This window comes from Saccopteryx leptura, chromosome 1 (assembly GCF_036850995.1).
Source record: "Saccopteryx leptura isolate mSacLep1 chromosome 1, mSacLep1_pri_phased_curated, whole genome shotgun sequence".
NCBI classification, from domain to species: domain Eukaryota; kingdom Metazoa; phylum Chordata; class Mammalia; order Chiroptera; family Emballonuridae; genus Saccopteryx; species Saccopteryx leptura.
This window is the reverse complement of record NC_089503.1, coordinates 373,952,561-373,977,403: the sequence shown is the minus strand read 5'-3', so window position 1 is coordinate 373,977,403 and position 24,843 is coordinate 373,952,561. Positions and strand designations below refer to the sequence as shown.

The 24,843-nt window shown below is 41.5% G+C and overlaps 1 protein-coding gene across 2 annotated transcripts in view; it reads right to left on the bottom strand.

Annotated features, from left to right (window-relative positions):
* Positions 1-24,843, bottom strand: part of RCAN2 (regulator of calcineurin 2) — a 263,986-nt gene that overhangs the window by 201,329 nt on the left and 37,814 nt on the right. For both annotated transcript variants that reach the window (XM_066359281.1, XM_066359280.1), the window contains exon 2: positions 20,842-21,068. In XM_066359281.1, coding sequence (XP_066215378.1) covers positions 20,842-21,066 — 225 coding nt within the window. In that variant the 5' untranslated portion in view covers positions 21,067-21,068. The remainder of the gene's footprint in view (positions 1-20,841; positions 21,069-24,843) is intronic.

Sequence of the window (24,843 nt, the reverse complement as noted above, 5' to 3'; positions counted from 1 at the left end):
TACGCAAGTATGTGAGGTAAATGAATGAGTCCTAAAGCCCGGGATACAATGCTAAAACTCCTCAATCGAAACCCAGCTAGCACCCTGGAAGGGAACAGGAAAACAAATAAATCTGTGTGTGGCAGAGGAGGCATGTTTCACTGAGCACTTACAGTGTAACAGGTCACGTCTACGCACTTTACGTAAATCATCTCGTTGAATCCTCACCCTGAGTTATTCTTCTGTTTGGTTGACAACGAGAAAGCTGAGCACAGAAATAGTGGGTCACTCGCTCAAGGTCACACAATGAGTAAGTGGTAGAGATGGGATTTGAACATGCACAGATTTACAAGAAACACAGCATAGGTTTTGAGTCAGCAGACCTTCTGTCACTACTGACTAGCTATGTGACCTTGGGGAAGTTACTTCACTCCTCTAAGTAGAATGGAACTAAGAATGCCCCTCCCATGTAGGATCATAGGGAACATTATGGAAGGAAGGACCACTTTACTAAGGGGGATGAAAAGACTATCACCGCGATGGTTTCCTGCGCCCCTGCAGTAATTAAACCTAGTTCGAATAACTTGAATTTAGAAATCCTAAAAACAAGAAATCTTGATTAATGCTTCAACGTCATTTAAAGACTGACTACAGGAACCATTCTTCATTTAATTTCATGAATAATCACAAAAATTATAGTTGATTTTTTTCTTTAAAATAAAAAAAAACGTATTTCCATCTACTACTATGTTCCTTAAGTGGCCCCTAGGAATTACCATTTATTCCCCTCAGCAGCCCAGCTTAGCGGCTATATGCATGAACTTCAGAACCAGATACTCTAGTTCCACAGCGCTGCTTGGCCTTGGATGAGGTACTGAACCTGGGCCTCAACTCTTTATTGGTAAATTAGCATAAATAGTCATACCTTTTGCATTGCATTATTATTACAGTTAAATTAGTTCATATGTATAGTAGTAGTAAAATAGGTCTAGGCACATAGAAAGAGCTCAATAAATACTACCAATGATTTTTCACTGAATTGTTTCCCAAGGCTTGGCCTGTATCAGGAGGGGGAGGGAGAGGGGGAGGGGAAGGGGAGGGGGAGGGAGAGGGGGAGGGGAAGGGGAGGGAGAGGGGGAGGGGGAGGGAGAGGGAGAGGGAGAGGGTGAGAGTAAGGGAGAGGGAGAGGGAGAGGGAGAGGTTCTGATTTGAAGAACCAGGTAAAGGGAGGTTCAGTTCAGCAGCATAGACAACAGTGGCAGAAAACCTGGTGAGTGGGAAGAAGTGAGAGTTTAATTTTGAACACGTTGCATTTCCACGTCATGAGACATCAGGGGGAGATGTCAGAGGCTCAGCTCAGAGACGTTTAGATCAGGGAGAGAATTTGGTAGTTATTAATTTGGGTGTAGGCGGCAATTAAAGACTTGGATAAAAATGCAGAGGGGGAGAATACAGAGGGAGGTAAAAGAACATCTGAGTGAAAATGCACTCATATGTACAGTCTAAGAAACAGCTACCTTGTCCCCCTAATTTGGTAGAAAAGTCGCCTTCTCTTGGGCAGTTTGTATTTACAGTTCCCTATCACCTACTAGGTGTGGACTCACCTTTATGTATACTGACTGGGAAGGAAAAGACTGCCTTCTTCAAAGAGAAGGCGATGGCGAGTTGCTGCACATTTGTACTGAGAATATGAAATAGGAAACAACAGACGAGGGAACAAAGGGAGGCTATTAGCTATAGAGTCGAAGGGTTATTAAAAATTGAGGGAGGAGGAAAAAGACAAAAATCATCTTCCATGATACAGCCTTTAAAATACTTTTGTGTAGAGCACCCCAGATGCCATCAATCAAGAAAATGATCTGTAGCAGAGAAGAATAGGGCTGCTGTAAATAATTAATGAATGAAGGCAGAGACAGAATATAGAAGCGGGAGGTGCTCTGGGAGGGGCTTCCCGCTGGAAAGTAAGTGATTTTCTTCTTATTGACTGTCTTCCCAGTAGTGTGTGTATGTGCATAAGTGTGTGTGTGTGCGAGTGTGTGTGTGCATCATGTATACTTTTATTTTCATGGTTCAATTTTGGATATCATGGAAGATCCTTTTCTTTTTTTAAATAAATAACTGCTTGCTTTTAAGTGCTAATGAAGCCACTAGAGAAAGAATAACATTATACCAAAGTTATTATTTAATACACATCAGTCCTCAATAAATTCACTCAGGGAAAAATCACCTAAGAAAGTCCATTTTTGCCCTGGCTGGGTAGCTCAGTTGGTTAGAGCATCATCCGATACATCAAGGTTGCAGGTTCAATCCCATGTCAAGGCACATACAAGAATCAACCAATAAATGCATAAATAAGTGAAACAACCAATAGATATCTCTCTCTCTCTCTCTCTCTCCCCTACCGTTCCTCTCTCTAAAATCAATTTTAAAGAAAGCCAACCCCTGCCCTGGTCAGCACAGACCAGCAAATGTGGGCAGTAACTCATATGCCCTCACGGGACCCTCAGATACTAGAACAACTCAGAAATGTCTGCCAGTGGTAGTCAACCTGGTCCCTACCACCCACTAGTGGGCATTCCAGCTTTCAAGGTGGGCTGTAGCAGAGCAACCAAAGTATAAATAAAAAGATAGATTTAACTATAGTAAGTTGTTTTATAAAGATTTATTCTGCCAAACTTAGCAAAAATCTGACATAAAGTACTTGGTAAGTAATTATTATTATATGCTTTAACTTGCTGTAACTCTGCTTTATAAATTTCATAAAGTAAAGTTACTTCCCTACTTTATAAATCACCATTACTGTGGAACTGGTGGCGGTTAGAAAATTTTACTACTAACAGAGATACAAAAGTGGGCGGTAGGTATAAAAAGATTGACTACCCCTGCTAGAGACAATCAAAGAGACTTGAGTGACATTATTAAAAATTGTTCTCACCTGACCAGGCGGTGGCGCAGTGGATAGAGTGTCGGACTGCGACGCAGAGGACCCAGGTTAGAAATCCCAAGGTAGCCAGCTTGAGCACAGGCTCACCTGGTTTGAGCAAGGCTCACCAGCTTGAGCCCAAGGTCGCTGGCTTGAGCAAGGGGTCACTCAGTCTGCTGTAGTCCCCCAGTCAAGGCACATATGAGAAAGCAATCAATGAACAACTAAGGTGCCACAACGAAGAATTGATGCTTCTCACCTCTCTCCCTTCCTGTCTGTCTGTCCCTATCTGTCCCTCTCTCTGTCTCTTTCACACACACAATTGTTCTCTAAATCCACAAGCAGTGCACATAGTAAAGTCCTCACATAAAGCAAACAATATGCCATTTATTAACTGGCCTTTTATTTTATCCCAACATTTATTCAAAAGTCAGAGTTCAAAGGGAAAGAAAATTATACTCTAGAGTTCACCCAGCTCACTGTCTGATTTGACAATTAAAAGCATGATTAGTATTAGAAGGAATTTCCACTTTTACAATATCAGAATTGAATAATTTCATGCCATTTCTAATTAAAGTAGGTAAAAAAAATACCCAATATTTATTGATTTTGTATTATCACCTAAACCTGTACATTTACACGTCAAAGTTATGACAATTTTGTTTGAAATTAGATATATAGGAGACCAAACACAAACAAAACTGTCGAGGCTGAGATTGACAGTTTACAGTAGATTCTGTCACTATTAACCCCACTTTCCAACTAATGACACACTGTCTTCAAGATAGTTTATAAGCTGTACTTACAAACTGCAACTACACTTGTATCAGTTAATGAAAACTACTTCACCAGAATAACTAATTTGAGAGTCAATTTTGTCATCTGATTCTACTTATTTTGTATGCTTTCCCAAAGCCATCAGCATTTTCAAACATAGCGTGATACGTGGAACATGAAGAAAACCAATTACCAGTAAACTTGGCCAATGTCTGCAAGGGCTGTCCCCTCAACTAGCATCATAATTAGGGAATGAATATATAGTAAAGATACTAGCAATACAAAAATAGCTTTTGTTGTGATAATAAACAACTTAGCTGAGGACTTTCCTGATGTTATCACCTCACTACCTAACCATGAGAAACTGGATTATTCATGCAATTCTGCTCTGTCAATAGTCGAAGTTCATTTTGTAGAAACCTGAAAACCCAGGAATGTATAATATTTGTGACATTTTGAACAAAATTATTCCTGACTCTTTAAGTACACTTATCTTACTTGGTGGTGGTGGCGGTGGTGGGGGTTGGGGGATAACCCATCTTGGCTCCCCAATTAAGAAAGTCCTAAATTATGATCAGCTTCTGGATGGTTTTGGGTAAATAACTAATTTATTTAATTCTATGTGTCTTTAAAAAATAAGTGAATAATAATAATGATCAGGGATATAATAACAAATCTTAGTGTTCTTTTTACAATGCTAAGCCACATCGTAGGGTGGGAAGAAAACTGTGAAAGACGGAAGGTGTTAGTTTGTCCATATATGATCTGTGTATTGGCCCCTACTCCCAAATTCAAGGAAACCTCAAAGCACAATACAGAAATACTCCAAAATTCAAAGAAGCTTCCTCATAAAGGGACTTTCAGGGTATAGTAGACAGAATAATGTTACCCCTCAAGATGGTCCTGTCCTAATTCCTAAAACCCGTGAATATGTTACCTTATATGGCAAAGAGGGACTTTACAGATGTGATTAAGTTAAGGATCTAAAAGATGGGAAGAAAGCCTGGGTAGTCCGGGTGGGCCCAATGTAGTCACAGGAGTACTTAGGCAGGCAGGCAGGCAGAGTCATAGAGGGCGGAGGAGGGAGAGGGAGAGGAGAGGAAAATGGGTGGATAAATGGATAGATGGATGGATGATGGAAGGATAGATGAATGATGGAAGGATGGATGGATGATGGAAGGATGGATGATGGAAGGACAGATGGATGGATGATGGAAGGATAGATGGATGATGGAAGGATGGATGGATGATGGAAGGATGGATGAATGATGAAAGGATGGATGGATAGATGGATGGATGGATGAATGGATGGATGGATGGATGGATGATGGGTGGATGGATGATGGATAGATAGGTAGGCAGGGAGAGAGAGAGAGATGTCATTTGTTACAGCAGCAATAGAAAACTACTAATACTGTAGGAAAAAAAAACCCAATTTATAGCGTTTTCTCATTTCCAGGATGTAAATAGTCCCATAACCAATTAAAAGCCATGTCATTAAATGCTGCTCACAGCCAGTTGAACCAATAAGAGCCCACTTCAACATACTACTTGGGTATAACTATAAAATGGCACTAACAACATAGGCTACCCATAAAACCCTGATCCTAGACTTTCATGTGATTCTCGTCAGGTCATTAATTCATCTTCAATACTTTTAGTACTTTACAGTTTCCTTCAACGGACCCATGCACCGAGTAGCCAGAATCCCAGTGGTGCCCTTCTTCAAGCCCCATTCACGCCACACGCCTGTCAAAGACAGAGGCTCTTCCTGGGATGCCAAATCTCAGCAAAATTATAAAGGGTTGGACCTAACCACATGGGTACTTGGTTCAGTGATAATTCTGTGAACAAATTTTCCCAGACAAAGCTCTTCATTGGTCTGAATGCCACAATTTTGGGTATCCTGAATGTGGAGCCCTTTGAGGGTCAGGGTCATTGAAGCCACCTCAAGAACAGGCCTCTTGTAGTCCAAGGACAAAGATTCTTTGGAGACTTTACAAAACATTTATTGAGAAAGGATTGCTCATAGGGCTGCTTTATCAGAGCCTCCATGTCATTTAGCCAGAAACTGTCTAAAAAAGGTTTATAAAGAGAAGACAGGAAGAACTTCCATCTCCTCACTTGGAATAGAGGAAAGAAAAGAACTCAGAATGGCATGTAAAAAAATTGAATTATAACTTTTTTTAAAGTGCTGCTTCTAGAGACCCACCCAGGGGATTCTTATCCAGTAAGATAAGGCCCTAGAGTCAGTATTAAGAAATGCCCAGGGTTCCTCTACTCTGTGACTAGGAACTATCAACCAGACCAGTGCTTCTCAGCCAGGCTGATTCTGCCCCCAGGGGACATTTGGCAATGTATTAGGACAGTTTTGGTTATCACAATTGGCAAGAGGTATTATAGGCATCTTGTATGAAGAGGCTGGGAATGCAACTAAACATTCTGCAGTACACAGGGCAGCCCCTCACAACAAAGAATGATCAGTTCAAGACATCAAGTGCCAAAGTGGAGAAAGCCTGAACAAGACCCGGCCATGAGAGGTTCTATGCCTCCCATATTATTTCTATTCCTGGCAACAAAATCTCCGACAATTCAGCATGCTATTGCAATGCATTATTTATTAATGACATTTCTGTACAGATCAGAATATAATTCTTCACACCTTGATTGTGCCAAGCAATAATTAGTATTACACAAATGACAACCTGTGTCCAAGGAAATGTTAAAAGGTTACCAGAAATGGCATTAGCTATCATTCTGTCTACACCAGTTCTATAGGACTCTCTAAAAGAATTATTTTCTCAAATCCCTTCTTGAAGTGTAATAAAGTCATCCAATACAAATTCAAATCCTCTTTATAATGATGTTTCTCCTCCAAAGAAATGCCACTTTTCATTTCCCTATTTTGTTTATGATGTTTCCTGTACTATTTTCTTCAGAAAAATATCCTTGGATTAAATGAAGAATCTTAACAGCAAAACTCTTCAAATCCTTAATAAATATTAAAAAAAATCATATTCTGATTTTAAAGGATCTCTTCTCATTTACCTTCTTTTTCTAATGTAAATGTTAATTTCTTCTAAAGGAATTGGGCTCACATAAATTGCCAATCACAATTAACCCATATTTAAATGGAGGAAGAAACACCAGCACAGAAAAATATCGAGCATTCAGTAGACTTTTGTTTCCTGAAATTAAAATCTGAAATGACTTTAATTATTCACAAAGAAGACTTACGTGACCAACTCAGTTTTTACAGTTTTCTCTGGGAACAGATGAAAAGGTAGACCAAATGAAAAGAAAATTATGAAGGCAAAACTAACTTGTCTTTTCAGTATACTTCTAGTGATATTGTTCAGACTGCAACATATAATTCAATACAGAGTAGGCTTCTCATTGAAGTGTATAAAAAGAATTGCCAAACGACTCTATCTAGTCTTTTCAACTTTACATTCAAAGTAAAAGAAAATGAAGCTTTCTATGACTATTAAGGGAAAGAGGACATAGAATTGACAATTTATTGGTGCGGCCAAGAAAAGTGTGGTCTAGTCTTCTCAACTTTATATTCAAAGTAAAAGAAGATGAAGCTTTCTATGAGTATTAAGGGAAATAAGACATAGAATTGACAATTTATTGGTGCGGCCAAGAAAAGTGTAACTGTCCAAGCACTCTCTGTAGGGGATATAGCGCATGGGCTTTTCTCTGAGTTGATTCTTCTGAAGAAACTGTTTCAAAGGACAAGGCAGTCATCTGGTTTACCCCTAATCTTGATTTAGAAGTTCTTGTGAGGGTAGAGAGAATAGACAATGAGCCTGACCTGTACACTGTTTTCTGGTTAAACAACAACCATAGTCAAGGAATGCAAAAGAGCTTTCAGTGACGCCAAATGCAGAAGATCAAGCTGAGAAGCATAAATTATTATGACCAGCCAACATTTGCAGTTACTGTGATCAAGGCATCGTGGATTTTATCCCTTAGATCCTCTCAGGATCCCTGGGAGGTCAATTTGATTACTTGATGCTATGTCACAGGTGAAGACCCTGAGGATTGAAAAGGTAAACTGAACTGCCCATGGTTACACGCACAACAAGCAGTGGAATGGGGTTTGGGGCCTGACCTCACAGATGCTAGAGCCCTTTCTCTTAATCACTATGCTAGAACAGTGAGTGTCCTCTCCCTACCCAGAGACAGGACGGCTCACATGGGGAGGAGGTTTGAGCTCGGAGATAGTAAAAGTAGAACCAACCCTGTCAGAGTACGCAGGACTCAAAAGGAAGCTCAGCCTTCCCAGCGCGCGCTCGGTAGCAAACCCATCGTCGTCACTGGTCCTCTTAGCTACACTTAGACACAGACCACGTGACTGCCCTCCTATTACGTCCGACACAGCGGGACACTATACTATAAAAGCGAACACGTGCCTCGTTTTATTCCAAGCAGCTGCCTCCCTTTATGCTTCAGTTACGCTAGCATTTGGCTGTGCTCATGAGCCATGAGGACTTCCATGGGCTTAAAAGTGCCACATAAAATAAACTGATCATACTTGGGCACATGCTCTGAATAGGCAATGGGAAAACCATTTCTAGGTTTTTTATTCTCAGTCCTTTTTATTGCCCGCCATCAAGTTCCAACACGGTTTACAGTTTATAGGTTTATTTAGTTTAACAAGCACTAACAACATTTAATTTGGTGGCTTTTCGTTGATCCCGCATAGATGCCAACAGTAGCTTCCCCATCCCTTGTTCTAATGGGAAGAATCTAGAGTCACCTACTCCATACAACACAAGGCTTGAAAACATCTGGAAATATTTAAAAATTGGGTAAAATCGCTGATTAAGGCATTCTTAAAACAAATGGCCACTGAACACAGGCAATAAGAACCTTTGAAGAGGGAGGGCTCTTCTCTGTCACTCACATTGGTGTTTAGAGCGATGAATATGTTTAACACGGGGCTGCGCAAATTCAAGTGAGAACTCCCAACCAAGTCACCGTGTTGTCCCCAGACAACCTAAAAAGGCAGAATGTTTCAGAGGGAAAATTCTAAAAAGTGTGCCTAGAACCTGGAGATGAAGAAAGCATTCCAGCTGGAGAGTGGTGACAGCATCTTGACTGAGGTGACTTTCTGTACAGTCCAGACATCAGGACTATTCTTAGAACAACCAAAAAAAAAAAAAAAAAAAAGCATGGAGAGGCCTAAAAATAATGATGACTCAACACCTAGCGGCTTCAATGATGCAGTGTTGTCAAAGAACACCCTCTCTCTTCACAGGTTGCCATTTTTAAAATAAGCAAGCTCACAGCTCACCTTCTGAGGAAAGCAAAAGTTTCACACGCTGAAGGAGAAAATTAGGACGCGCGAGTCGCAGAGAGAATGTCCCACCCGTGCATGGCCTGTCGGCAATGCCTTGGTTCAAAGAGGAAGCCGCTGCTGAAGTCAAAGTCAGTTCTTTCCCTCTGCCACCCTCACTCATCAGTTGTCCTTTCAAAACAGGTCCTGTGAGACAGGACGATGATGGTGATTACACAAGAGAGAGGCCTGAAGTCTCCTGTCCTCAAGTCACCGTGACCGGCTCTTGCATAGCAAAGGATGGGTCCCCGTGGAGTCTCTTGTGTCAGTGAATGGCACAGCCCAAAGCAAAGCACAAAAACATAGCCCAGGGCCTCTCTCACCCGTCTCAGGTGTGTGCCTCACCTGTGCTCCCGGAATATGCTGCCTCCACCTCCATCTCTCACTTTGTACAGTAATTATCAGACCCCAGGAAACATGAAGCTTTCCAAGGGCTTGCCTTGCATTCATCTTTGTACTCCCAGTTCCAAGAGCAATCCTTAGGACATGGGAGATGTTCAAAAAGTGTTAAATAATTGATGGCTAGATTGACTGATTGGTTAATGCAATACTCTTCCTCTTACTGGCGTATTTATGAGTCACTGCCCTTCCTTGTGTATGTAGATCAAATATCTTAAGGTATCTTAGGATATATGTCACATATATTTTAGGACCTAATATCTTCTAGGGGTAAGTTCATTAAAAAGAGAATTCTTCGGGTTCGATTCCCGGCCAGGGCACATAGGAGAAGCGCCCATTTGCTTCTCCACCCCTCCGCCGCGCTTTCCTCTCTGTCTCTCTCTTCCCCTCCCGCAGCCAAGGCTCCATTGGAGCAAAGATGGCCCGGGCTCTGGGCATGGCTCTGTGGCCTCTGCCTCAGGCGCTAGAGTGGCTCTGGTCGCAATATGGCGACGCCCAGGATGGGCAGAGCATCGCCCCCTGGGGGGCAGAGCACCGCCCCTGGTGGGTGTGCCGGGTGGATCCCGGTCGGGTGCATGCGGGAGTCTGTCTGACTGTCTCTCCCTGTTTCCAGCTTCAGAAAAATAAAAAAAAACAAAACAAAAAAAAAAAACAAAACAAAAAGAGAATTCTTGATCAGAAAAATGACCTTCAAGTTCCAAAAGACGCTAGACCACTGCAGGGGACACTTGGGGACAGAAGTTTCCCACACAAGGCCGATCTCTGCCTTCTGAAGGCTGGCTCTGTTCAGTAAGGAACAAAGCAAGAGATGAAGGTTTGAGAGTTCGGGTAGGTGCACTATAAATCAGTATAATAAAAATATTCTGGCCCTGGCCGGGTGGCTGAGTGGATAAACTGCTGTCCCAGCATGCCAAGGTCGAGGGTTTGATCCTGGGTCAGGGCATGTACGAGAAGCAATCAATGCATGCCCAACTAAATGGAACAGCTAAGAGGAACTGTGAGTTGATGCTTCTCTCTCTCTCTCTCAAACCAATAAAAATAAATAATAAAAGTAAAATTCTGCACTTTGATTAATACATTAGCTCTTACACATACAACCACGTCGTTGCCGTACCGCCTTCATTGTGTGTTTCTGGAATTCCCAAAAAGTCAGTTCCCAAGCTCCAGCAGAGGGTCACACCTATTATTTTGCAGCTCTTTCTCGTTGTGGCATTTTGTGCATGTTGTTTTTAAGTAAGAATGCTTTTACTCGTGTTGGTTATCCACCTAAAGTACAGGGTTGGGCCAAAGTAGGTTTAGAGTTGTGTGAACACGAAGCACAGTTTATTCTTATATTATTATGTATTTATTTATCATTGTGTTGTTTTCCATACAAACAACTGTACACCTGTTTTGTCCCACCCTGTATACGTGACTCTCAGTGACTTGCTTGTTTCCACAGTTTCAAATCCACCCTTACTACAAACGCTCTGCGCAGGTCAGAACAGTGCAAAGGCTGTTCCATCAGTGACGCCAACAGAGGAGTCCCTTTGAAAGGGACCCACTTGCCTGGAGATGTCCGTCGAGGGGAAAGACAACCTGCTAGAGCAGAGAGCCCAGCTGTCGACGGGAAGCCGGTCAGAGGCAGGGCTAGGAGACCAGATGTACTCACTTGCTACTCCTCTCTAAACCATGATGTCCCCAAACTCCCGACTCCCACGTGTAGAGCAGGACTATCCGTAGGAAGCAGATTTAATGAAGGCAGGTTATCTGTGCCAGATTTCTGACACCAATAGACTCATTTCTCTGACACTTTCAAAAAAAGCTATTTGAAAAGCTAAACTCCTTCCTTCATCTATGTCCTTTGCAAAGCCTTGAACTTCGTCTACACGGTGATAAATTTAAGTGAACTTCTGGCCCAAGTTTTGCAAGTGGAAAACTTGTACCAAAGGACACAGTACCAAAGAGGAAAGTAATCTATTTGAGGGAAAGAATAAAATCTCAACGGTCAGGCATTGGAATTACAGCACCTTCTCATGAAATAATTTGGCTCATAGCCTAATAGTTCAAAATTAGACTAATTCATTATAAGTACAAACACATAGGTCCTCAAATGATTTCTGTGTTTATTTCTCACCAATTAATATTAGAATAAAGATCAGATTTAAGAGACAAATTTAAGGTATTGCTAGTCCTGTGACTAGGGCCTTTTCTAAAAACATGCAGCCCCCATGTGTTATAGAAGATGTTTAATAGAAGTTATTAAGGTGTGGTTAATTAATAAAATTATAAAGGTTTCAGGTGTACGTCATCTGTATGTTGTATTGTGTGTTTACCCCCCACCAAGTCCCGTCTCCTTCCTGGGTGTTGTTAATTGTGATTGCCAAGTTACAATTTGTCCTTGAAGATATTTAAAAACTATTCTTCTAAACAATGTTACAGGAAAAAATTGCATTTGTGTTATTCTAAAAACGTACACTCTACCAGTGCTGGTGATTTTCTCTTTTCTATTTGGAATAGAATGTCAAACCCCTGCAAAGTACACACCAAATGGCCTCTGGCCAGCCTCTTTCTATGTTGAAAAATAATTGTTAAAGTTCTCATGAAAATATGAACAAATTTTGATTAAATAATTTAAAAAATTTTTTTACATTATACCCTATCAATAATTAGGTTGATACCAAAGAAAGAGAATATCAAGACCAATAACGTATAAATGGAGTGGCTATGACTGAATATTGATTTTTAATTTGAGCTTCCTGGAAGCCTAAAGAAAGGGGAAAATGTAAGTTAAATAATCTTGCTAGTGCGGACAAGACCAGTGCTACAGAGTGAATGGCATTTCTGGGCAGCATGTTCTGATCCCACGAGCCTGCGGTGGGGAACAGGGAGCAACATGTATCCTACAACAGAGGCAGAGACAGTTCTATGTGGCAAAGACTGAAACAAAACTTTCTTGAAGCCCAAGGTTATGATATAAACACACACAACTTCATTAGGATTCTAGAAAGAGCTGGCTACGTTCAGCCTTTCTTCCAACTCCCACAGCTCATGCGCCATCAAGGGCCACGGGCTTTTACAAGCGCTCCTTCCTTCCTTGAAGCAGAGACGGGTCCTCACAGGCTTGGCTGGAGGGGAGGGGAGAACGGGGATGGGAACTAGTGTTTACCAAGATGGAGCACTGTGCTGCCTCCTCTCCCCTTGGTACCTCCTTTTATCACGAAGGTGCTGCTAACCCCGTTTTATGAAAGAGGAAACCGAGAGTCAGAGAGGTTGAGTTGGCCAAGATCACATAACCAGTAGGCAGCCAAGGCAGGAACTGAACCCAGTGGCATCTGAATCCAAAGCCCTTTCGCTGGGCTAGTCCGACGCCTCTCAGTGTCCATGTGATGTTTGGAGCTGTGTGAGACAGTACAGGACACAGAGTAATGAGCTTACTCAATGGCCCCGAGCTACCGCACACCACCCAGCGGGCTAGACCATCAGAGAAGGCAGTTTGCGCCCTGTATACACAGTGTAACAAACAAAATAATTTACAGTTAGTAACAGCTACATTGTTGGAAGGGCTAAGTGTAGGCTTCGAACCACACAAATTGACATTTCTATGTGGATGAAAAATCTTAACTATTCAATATGTCGTGTATCCTATCACTGGAACTCCCTCTTGAGACACTGATAGAGATCACAATGTTTATGTTTAGAACGATGGTTATGCTTATAATACAATGTTCCCAGGAAAATATAACATTACCAGAATACTACCAGAAACTGATCAAATAAAAAAAGTAAACTACACATGTTCTGCTTCTGTATAGCTGTTCTCCTTAAAAGGTAGACGCGTACAGCTGAACACGGTATGCAGAATATTGTAAGTGAGCGAATACCCTGAACTATAAGCCGCACACCAACAACCCCACTCACATGAAGTAAATATCACTGGAACTGGTGCTCAGCTCACCTAGATCACACGGACCTCCTCCACGGAGCTAAATGTCAGGCTTGCTGGGAAGGATACCTCGGTGGAGTTTTAAAGTTCACATCCAAGCTCTCTGACTTTCTCTGGTTGTCTCTGAGTTGGTCGAGAATCCCAGGACCCCCGAACTGAGACCAGAATCAAGAAAGTCAAGGAAGGCGGGCTGCCACGCACGCCGTTTCAGCTGGGGAGAGCAAACATAACAATAAGGAAGCTGATCCCCCGCCCCCATCCTTCCCCTGGGCTCCATCTCTGAAACTGTCTCTGAAAAAGGAGAGTCATTACCTTCGAATTTATACACCCTCTTCAATCTGAAAGACTGAAAATGATCTCATTACGACCGAGGCCAACGGGAGGGTCGCTGCTCTTCGGCTTCTCCAGGGCTCCTGGCCCAGGAAGAGGAGAGGATGAAACCCAGATGGCCCTCCACCTGTCAGGCCACCCGCAGCTGCTCAGGGCTGCGTCTCCCTCTCCAGCCCAGAGGAAAGGGCACCATTTCTGTTTTTTGTTTTTGTTTGTTTGTTTGTTTTTGTTTTTTTTTTGCAAACTCACCTGTCTTGCCCCAGGAAGCATGCCCTAAGGTTGCTTCTGCCCATGGGACCACCTTCTTGCAATTCAGTCACTCTATAGGTTAGCAGCGGCTCTGATGGAAACCAGATGAAGTGGCTTCCAAGTACCTTCATTTTTCCAATGAACGAATGTCCCTCTTCAAAAATCATCCCGGATTAAATAAAACATGGCTGGCATTCTTCCCCAGGTGCTATCAGGAATATACGCTCACCCACTCCTGGGCACGGAAACCAGACACCCTCAACTCTGTGGGCATTGGGCTTAATCCTTGCCACGGCCACAACTATTTCCACAAAGGGAAGTGGGGCATTTCGGGTGGCTTGCCAGGCTCTTGAGCTCCAGGGGGTCACTCGGTGCTGGGGGGAAGCAAGACACTAAATATGCCTCTGGAATATGTTAGTCACTTCAGGAAAGGTGACGGTTCCAGGGAATGTCCTGCAGCAGCTTTCAAATCTGCCCCACGCTGGGCCTCTCGGCTGGCAGGTGTCTCCAAGTGATTAGCAGTGACTAATTATGGTTCCCAGTCATCATCCAGAGAAAAGAGAAAACAGGAGCCACGTACTGAGCACAATGACATGCACTGTCTTCATACAATTTAAACGCTTTGTAAAACAACAAACCAACCTGGCAATGTCACTTCCACCTCGAAAGGATGAGAAACGCAAGCGAATCCGTGGAATGCCTAAGTATTCCGTGAGTATCTGGTGTCTAATTTAACTGTTACCCGCTTACATAGTTCAAATGAATGCTCAATTGTCGTTTCTGCACTGTCGGGCCACAAGAGTTCACTTTTATCTTTTTAACCTATATTCAGTGACACTTAGACCACAGGAAATTGCTATCTGCTTGTTCATCCTTTGTTACACAGCCTACCATGAATGTGTCAACCAGCCTAAATCATGCCCATAACCGTATCCAAAGGTTTTCCGAAGCCCTGGGTTTCAGCTTCCTCTCTTTTCTTTTCCTTATCTCTTCCTTTTCTTCTGTAAGAGTAGGTATGGGGGGAAATGTGCTAAGACATTCCTAATTTTTTACTCACTTGGCTTCCTATATAGGTAAGTCATTTCTAGAAGATTTAAGGACCAGGTAGCTATAAACTGACATATAGAACAGGCTTATTTGTACGAGTATCATGTCTTAACTACAGGAGTGATCTGAACTCAGGGCTGATCACACGTTTAGTGCGAGTCTTACTATGGAATCAGCCGAATTCTCTCTGCCTTACGTTCCTTTACTTGGGAGTTCGTGCTGATGGATAAGCCAAGTTCCCTTCTAGCCCCTGTAGAACTGAGAGACAGCGAGGTACAAAGGGTAACGAACTTGACTTGAAAGTCAAGAGGCCTCTCGCTCTGCCCTTTGCTCTGTCTCTAATGAATCGGCTGATCGTGCAAATTCGTCCCTCGGTGTCTAGGTCACTATTTAAGTAGAAGTTCAATTCAATATTGATTGAGTACCTACTGTGTGTCAGGCCTGGTGCAAGGTGCTAGAAATACAAAATAATAATGATGATGGTGAGGATGATGATGATGATGATGATGATAATAATACAATTTTGTATTTCATTTCTTTAAGGACATCAGAGTCTGAAGAGAAGAAATGCAAATGAAGAGAAACAAACTGTTTTGCGCTAGGCGCTCTCTAGAGGGAAGAAAGACGCATGCCTGGAGCAGTCACGAGCTCCCCGCTACCCGGAAGCGTCTCCTCTGGGCCTGGCCCAGACCCCTGGTCGAGAGGGGGGAGGGTGGCAGCAGGAGCCAGGACATCAGCTGTGGCCAGGGCTGCACGCTGGAGGCGCCCAGAGGAGACTGCGATGCTGTCAGAGTCTGGCTGGAGAGGGCCCACGGGCACCATCCGTGCACAGCGCTCATCCCGGCTCCAGAGTGTTCTTTACTCCAGTCAACACAAGCCTCCCATCACGGGAACATATTTCCAATCGCTCTTCTTGACGCCAATGCCATCCCAGATTTCAGTGATACAATCCTTCTTTTTGAACGGGGAATATGGGTGCATTTGTATATATTCTACAGGTTCATGACCTGCTGTCCCCCAAACTGGTGAGGCCTGATATGTTTGGGGTTCAGAATTTAGAGATTTGGAAGTGTAATATGTACATAGGCCTCCTACCGTGTAACGCCCCAGCAAGGTCAGAGACAGGAATATTTCTGCCCAGAGATGAAGGAATACTCACACTAGAAGGAGTTCCTCATCACTACAGGTTAGATCTTGAATGGATTAGGTCAAGTGAGGTGTTTTGTTTTGTTTGTTTTTTTCTCAAAATGAGTTATGAAGAAAGTCTCGGCTTTGAGACATTTTCAGTTTTTAGTACTGCTGCTTAGGGTTTGCGGACCCACAGCGGTCAAGTCGAAGGTCACGTTCACATTCCCCTACAAACTAAACCAGAGGAAAAACTTATGTGGGGAATAAAAGAAAAATTGCAAATCACCAGATTTGACTTTGAAAACCCTTGGGGAGCCCTCCTACCGCTGCCAGCATGAGACCAGCTCACCACCTCCTGAGCTGAGCTCCTGAGGAAGGAACTGGGTTATAGGCAGTGGTCACATCTTTGAACGCTGGAATTATCCTAGCCATTCACCATGCATGGACATGGTCCACCCATGAGAAGCATGAATCCTGAGAGAGCAGTAGAGCGAGGTCTCTTATCTTACGCTCATTCTGGGAGAACATAGTCTTTAATGGTTGGCAGAAATGTTCCTTTATTGGGGGGAAAAAACTAATAAAAAAACAACAAAACCTTGTGCATATTTGTGTGTGTGTGTTGTGTGTGTGTGTGTGTGCATATAAGGCAGTGACTTTAGTTAAAAATATATATCAAATGCCCTTTGGATTTAGCATCACTGTGAGCATTTATTATGTTGTTTGCTTATTTTGAATAGTTTTCTCTTAGTAGACTTTACATTCAATGCATTTATGCTATGTGGCTCACCACTGCATCCCCAGAGCCAAGTAGTATGCCTGTTTTCAATAAATACCTAGAGTATATATCAAGAAGCAATATTACAAAGTTTAAGAGTGCAGACTCTCGCTGCACAGCCAAGGTTTGGATCCTTGCTCTGCCACTATTAGCGGTGAGACCTCGGGCAGATGATCTGTGCCTCAGTGTCTTCGTCTGGAAAATGACCATATTTACTGTATCAACATAGATGGACTAAGTTATACTCTCACAACAAAACCCCAAATCCTAGGGGCTTAAAGCAACAAAGGCTTTTTTTTTTTTAACCTTCTTGTCACATTACAATGTTCATCATAGGTTGGTTAGGACTCTGTGTAAGTCTTGTCCTTTTAGGGTCAAACATTGGTAATTAAATTCTTGTTCTGAAAGTGACAGAGGTCATTTCTGCTTATACATTGTGCAGAACTAGCCAGAGGGGGTCCAGGAAACACAGCCCTGCCACAGGCTCGGGAGGCAGAGAGGCAGAAAGACACCACCCTTAGGGTCATCATGGTGACTCAAGGGCTCAGTGTCCATAAAGCCTTTGGAGGCACACCCAGCACCTTGCTACATGCTATAGAAGTGTTTGCTTCTGCCATTATTATTGTTATTGAATTCATATTTTTTGGAGGCCATTATAAAGTCACCTTTTAGCCTTCTCCTTATTGAATTGAATTTGGCTAATGGTGGTTGTTTCACCGTTCTCCTTCGGGTATCGGGGTGCCAAAGTTCCACTGAGCAGACGCTTCCCTGCCTTCAGTACAGGCAACTCCCCACAGGACGCCCCTCCAGCTCACCTGTCTCGAGGTGACGTCTGCAGCCCAGCTGGACCCAGAAAGGCAAACCCAGGGGAGCATGCCAAAGGGACACGGACCCCAGTAACTCCCAGGTGTTGCAAGCTGTGAACATCATAGTTCTAAACGTGTTTCAGATGTTCAAAATATTTATGCTTCAAGCTGCAGCATGCAAACAGCAATCTGCACTTCTTCCTTTTAGATGCCAACTTCCGCCAGCCCCTGTTCTCCTTTGTGTTATGTAAACAAATCTCGACCATCTGGACCACAATAAGCCACACTCCGTGCAAAACCATCAAATCCAAATGCCGTCTCACAGATTTCTGCCTAACAGAAAAGGAGCAAATGTCATGGCCCTCACCAAGCTGCTTTAAAAAGGTTCTTTAGGTCTCGGAACTCAGAATGCAAACAGAATGGCAGAAAGGAGCATATCAATACTTGTCACGTTGCAGAAACAAACAGAACCAGAAGATCACATCCTGCGGTGTTAACCAGATCTAGAGCAGTCCAATTCAGTACCTGCCAAGTTACCTCCTGAAGGAAAAGGGTTTAGGAATAGTGTCTCAGACAGCTGGGAAAACAGAGATGAGATTGCTGCAACACTCGTTCACAAGAGAAGCAAGAACTTGAATTCCTATCCCGCTAAGGAAGTTAAAAGGTATGCTTTATAAGAATTGCAGGAAAGAGGCTAAACTCTAGCCTACTGATATTGAGAAACAATGAATTGAAAGTACATTGTGCCCCCCCCAAAATAATCGTGCCCAAACAAGGTCCATTTGTTGCCACCTACCCACCCGGCCCCCTGAAATGAATACCAAGCAGCATTTCTGCTGCCTTATCTCCCTGATATCATTCCAGGCTGCTGTAGGCATCTTCTCAAAGTCAAATATTTTAGACAATCACCATGGCCAGCCATGCCCACGGGCAAACAGTGCTAAAAAGGCTTCTTGGTTTTTTTTCCCTCTGCCTAAAAATATCTCCCCACCAATTCAGCACAGTGCCTAAAAAGTCCACCCTTTGGCAAAGAGAACTATCATCAGACTTTGTGGCTCAGGGTAGTAGTAAGAAGATCCTGAAAGAATGGTGTAAAAGACAATGGATTTTATTAAGACAGTGAATAAATGGAGGCAAAGAGAAGGCTATAAAGGTCAGGAACTTGGACAGAGACACGGGCTGTGACAATGAGGGGTTGGGAGTCACACCAGACACTTTTCTTTTCTGGAATCTCAGTGATCATGCCTCCTGGCCACTGTCAACTAATATGGTATCTGACAATCTTGCTTTGTTACCCATCAACTGTGTATCTACAATTAAAACATAATCTACATCAGATTTCCGGTATTTGATATCCTAGAGAAGCTATTTTCTGCCTGATTTAATAAGTTGTTTTATGTAGGCATTGGCTAATTATAAAAGTCACCTCCTTGGCCAGAAACGATCAATAATTTGAACCCATTTCCACTGAACTACATACATACATCTGGTTGATTTGACCGCAGCAGTTTACCAAGGTCCCTTTAAAACCAAATACTACGTGTCAAGATGCAATGGACCAAGTTTGTATTAATGAGAATATTTTGTGATCCATGATTTAATCACAGACCTGAATGTCAAAACAGATGTGGGCAGCAAATCCCCACCCACTCGCCCCAAGCCTCCGTCCGCCATTCCCGAGCTGCTCTCCTGAACGAGATTAGCTCCACCTCGGGCTTTTTTGTTTCAATCTACAGGAAAGTATTTAATCAGAAAAGAATCAAAATCCCCATTAAACCTCTAAGGAAAATTTGTTGATACTTAAATAAATAGATGATAAAATGAGAAAACATGGAACCTTATTTCAGAGTAACGTCAGGTAGATAGATTTCAGGGGAAATTGCTTGCTCTGAGTACATTATACTTCCTGTGTTATAACCTGGTTATAATCCAACAGTTAAAATTATCAGCTTCTGTCAATGAGACTACGTGCTATTTTCTTACTTCAAACAGTCCGGTTATCACAACAGCGGAGCTTCTGATCAAATCTAAGCCCTCGGATTTCCAGCTACTTTTAGTACATTTTGTTCAATTGTTCAACTCTAAAATAATAGCATTGTAAAACTACTTTTAAATGGCTTGACATAATTCCTAAATCCCTGGGATATCAAAATTGCTTACAAATCTAATAGAATCAATTAAAAAAATATTTCTAGTAATTGTTTTCAGACAACAGAGCTTAGACTTCAGAAATTGGCAAAAACGGTTTTGAAACGGCAATCAGAAATCCGACTCTCACATCTCACACGAACCACATACTTCAGTTTTAGAGAAAAAGGCCCTTCTTTTAAAAAATTGTTGACCATGTTTTATAACACAGAATAAAAGTGGATATTTACAATCAGAAATCTATATCCACAAAGGAAGCTTCGATCTATTTAGACACCACACTTGAAAGTTCAGAAAACTTTGAAATGAAAAGATCTCCAGTCAGAATATTTACTCTGATTCCCAAAAATACTTACACTAAATCAAGTTTGTCTCTTCAAACAGAAAACTTCATTTTCTGGAAAATGCTTGTACACAGACAACCTCATCCTTCAGTCGTTTCAAATCAAAAGAGTTCATCACTTTCATTCAAATTCTTGTAACACATATCATTCCACCCACTGTGATATCAGTGAGCAAGACTCGGAGGGCCAGCCCGCTTACCTATCTTACAGCTGCTGCAGGACTTGGATGAAAGCTATTTTTAGAAAATTCATCAAACTGCAAGAGGGATGAGGATAAAAGAGAGCTTGTACTATTTTGAGAAAGGCAAATTATGTTGTTGGCATGATAGGAGAAAATAATCACTTTATTTTTTTTATGACATCTGTTTCCTAGCCTATGGGATATCGCCTGCAATCACTAGTCCGACACCACTTGCTTTGTGAGATCGACCGAAGAGTCGCAGAGGACGAGATTTGATGCAACACCGTCTCGTCTACAACTTTGTCGTGACTACCTCCAAAGTGAGCTGACCATAAGACAGGGCTTTTCTCCTCCTGCTCTGCATCCCAGGAATAAAGCTAGCTAGACATTTTCCAGCGCTTCAAAAGCATCAATCACAAGTGAGCCGTGGCAATAGTTTGGGATAATGCCACAGCTCCTCATATTGCAGGAGCGGGCAAGTCTTACCTTGCTCTCTTCCCCTTCAAACACTGACTGGTGAACATTGCATGCAAACAACGAGTTGGGGAGGTCGTTGAAGTCCGTGATCGCTTGAAAGGCTTCCTCCGCAAAACACTGAGTTATGGCCCAGTCTCTATCTATGCAGCAGAGCAAGAAAAGTCCTCCATCTTCCGGGAAGTGACCGTGCTGGCCCGGGCTCCTCATTCCAATGAAGTAAGATTCTCCTCTCATTCCTGAGGATGCAAAGACAGGCACGTGTTAGAGCAGAACTTGACAATTCCTGAAAAGCTGGCGTTTTGGTCCCTGGGGCAGAGCAGAGAATGATTACGAAGAAAATCAGGGGCTACTGGAAGCTGGAAGACCCAGCAAGTTCATATTACCCGCCTTGATCTCAGAGTCACAGTTTCCCATACAGCTCTGCTTGTGGGCAAGAATCCAGTCCGTGTTACAGGACAAAAAACAAAGCAAACCACTTAACCAGGATAAAAGTTGGAGGACAGGGGCTTTAGCCTAGCTGCCTAGAGTTTACCTGACTTCGGACCTAGGCAAGTTCCCTAAATTCTCTGAGCCTTGGCTTCCTTAAGAGACTGAAATGGAATCAAACAGAAACGCACAAGGGAAAGTGCTTTGATAAGTTACATGATGAACTATATACCACAATCACCAATTGCCTAACCTTTATTGAGTTCCAGGAACTGTTCTAAATGATTTACATACATTAAACTCACTCGTTTAATCTCCACAAGAGACTATGAGATGGATTTCAATATTATCTCCATTTTACAGTAGGGAAAACTTAGGAACAGAGCAAGAAACCTTTCCAAGATAGGGTGCAAACCCAGGGAGACTCCGGCACCAGGCTCACTTTCCCAGCCCTCAGAAATAATGCAGATCAAACTTAGTGCAAGTCTAGATTTAAGGCATCTTCATCTCCACCTGAATCCTGATTGTGGTCACTTTAATAGTTTACCCACAATGAGGACTCACACACACACCTCTTCTGCACGGGACAATAAGTCTATGTAATTTGCAAACCCTGGATCTTTGAAAAATAGGTACTATGTTTCTCTCATCGTCCCCATCATGAAGCTTTCGAATATTAATCTCATCTGTGTTCCGTAATTTTATTATTTTTGCACCCCTTACATTCAAAGTTCTACTCAACTGCAACCAGCTAGAAAGTTTTTCTATTTTTTGATACTGGTATACACTTCCGTAAGTGTTGTCTATCTCCCCACGTACTTCAAGGACAGTATCGACATTTTTCTTTCAACGCTATTTCCATGCCTATCAAAATATTTTGTTCAAACTTCAATAATTAGAGGCCCAGAAGGTCAAATACATCTTGCCCCTGGGTGTACAGGTAAGACAGACGGACAGGATGCTGACTGCTGGACCGTCTTCAGTAAACTCCACTTTTCCCAAGCCCAGCATTGCAAAGCCTCAAAGTACAGAACAGAAAGGTGAGCAGCATGAGATGTCACTCAGCCCTCATGAAGGCCTGGGTCCTGAGACGAATAGAAGTTTCTGCTTCTATCTCTCTTGAACTCTGGATATATCATAGTGATGAGGAATGCTTTTTTGTTTTTATTTTTCCTGGAAAGAAAACCCAAATGGGATCCTGATAAGCAGTATCTGATGACAATATAAATAATGCATTATATATAAAATCTAAGGTTTGGTTGGGACAGAGCCAAAAATTAAAGAATTTGAAGTAGTAACTCTAAAATCAGGTCACTGTTAATTGTGGTCAATAAAAATATTATTCTATGTAAAATATAATAGAACCATCCCTGTTCTCTCAAGGTCTTAAAATTCCAACCGATGCAACATTTTCTATATTGGAACAATAAAATATTTATTCTAAATAAAAATATGGTATATATTTTATGCTTTGCTTTGTTCTATAGTTAATCCAAAATATATGAATATTTTTTAATATATGAATATGTTTAACTAGAAGGGAAAGCATCAACGAAATACACATACATACTTATTTTTCTTCATATTCAATTATACTATTGTTTCAGAGATTTGATGTAATATGCATAATAGTCATAATTTATTATTAAATTATAATTATTTTAATAGTAAAAATAATAACTAAGAGCATTAAAATAGTATTATTTTGATTAATGGATTACAGGAAAACCTTTTGATAATGGAGTCATATTCATTCAGTAACATGAAATATAGATATTAAGTGACAAATGAGATTTTACTATTAATCCTGTCTCTCTTTTTTTTTTTAAAGATTTTTAAAATTTATTTTAGAGAGAAGAAGAGGGGAGGAGCGGAAAGTATCAACTCATAGTAGTTGCTTCCCATATGTGCCTTAACCAGGCAAGCCAGGAGTTTTGAACTGGCGACCTCAGCATTGCAGGTCAATGCTTTATCCACTGTGCCACCACAGGTCAGGTTAATCCTGTCCCTCTTATTTGAAAAATTTTAAATTTTAAATTTTAAATTAATCAAAATGAATCCCAAAATGTTACTAAACAAATCTGAGAATGTTGCCATTATTCTTTTTTCCAAAAATAATTAAAATCTATTGCCGAACAAATTAATTAAATAGATCAAATAATAAGCCTCACTCAGGACTCATTTTAATCTACTTAAATGGCCTCAACTTCTGTTCTAAGCTGTAACAATATGATTATCTTCATGAGACTTTACTTTAAGCTCATTACTTTCAGTGAAGATTTAAAAGGTGCATGCATGCATGTTTGGCAAACCATCTATTCTACTTCCGTGGAGAAATATTTGAGAAGTCAGAGCTCCAAACAAAGGAAGCCTGACTTCTCATTCCCATTTCATTGCTGACTCACCTGATACTTTGGAAAAGTCAACTGATTATTCTATGACTCAGTTCATCCCTGTGAACAGAGTAGGAGGAGGAGGAGGAAGGAAATAAGGATGAAAGAAGTGATCACAATCAGTATTAACCACTACATGAAAGGATATGTGATATAAAATGCTCTAAAAAGACATCATTATGATAATCACAGAGCAAAACTATTATGCTTAGTTATTACCACTAACATAGGAAAACCAAGTATACAGAAAGAAAAGGAAATTCTGAAGGTTAAAAGAGCTTCCTAAGAAAGAAATGTAAAAGTCCTACAGACTGAAATAACTAGTTTATCCTTCTAAATTAATTTCAAAACTCTTAACTATTGTGAAATGGCTTTGAGGCAACAATTGCCTCATTGCATATGAAGATGTACAAGTGTGGTCCTTATTTCTAAATCACAGGTGGGTTATCCAAGGAAAAGAGCTGCCTTCGGCTCAAGGGGCAACTCTTCCCGGCAAGGTTCCCACCCTCCCCGACGGCTCATGAAGGTGGCATCTTTGCTTGTAGTCCCTGAGTGTCCCGCACAGCCTTCTCTCACAGAACCATCCTCACAGTGATGACTGCTCTACTGGACTATGTCTCAAACCAGACTCGCAGTCCTTGAGAGCAGAGGCTGGGCTGTCTTCAGCAGCGTGGTACGCCACACTTCCTCTTCAGCCTGGTACACACAGAAAGCCCTCAAAACGATGTCAGACTGAACTAATGAGTTATATAAAAAGGAGTCACTTTCAGAAAATAACAGACCAGTGAATTCGTTTTAATGGCCAATTTAAACAATAATCCCCTAATCATATACTATTTATTTCAAAGGTATACCCTAATAATAAAAAGCATTTCAATCATTTCCATTTAAAATTTGATTTATGTAACTTTATAAATCAAAGATAGCAAAAATTACTCAAAGGACTCCTCTAGCTACAATAAAAAAAATCTGCAGAACATAATTAAAATAAAATTTATCTTTTTTTAATTATATGAGTTCACTGAAGGAATAAACAACTGGAAAAATCAGAAGGGTATAAAAAAGAAAAAAAATTAAACCAGAATCCAACATAATCAACAATTCAAATGCTATAGAAATGTTTGCCTGAAACCTATGTACTCTTATTGATCAATGTCACCCTGTTAAAATTAAAAATTAAAAAAAAAGAATC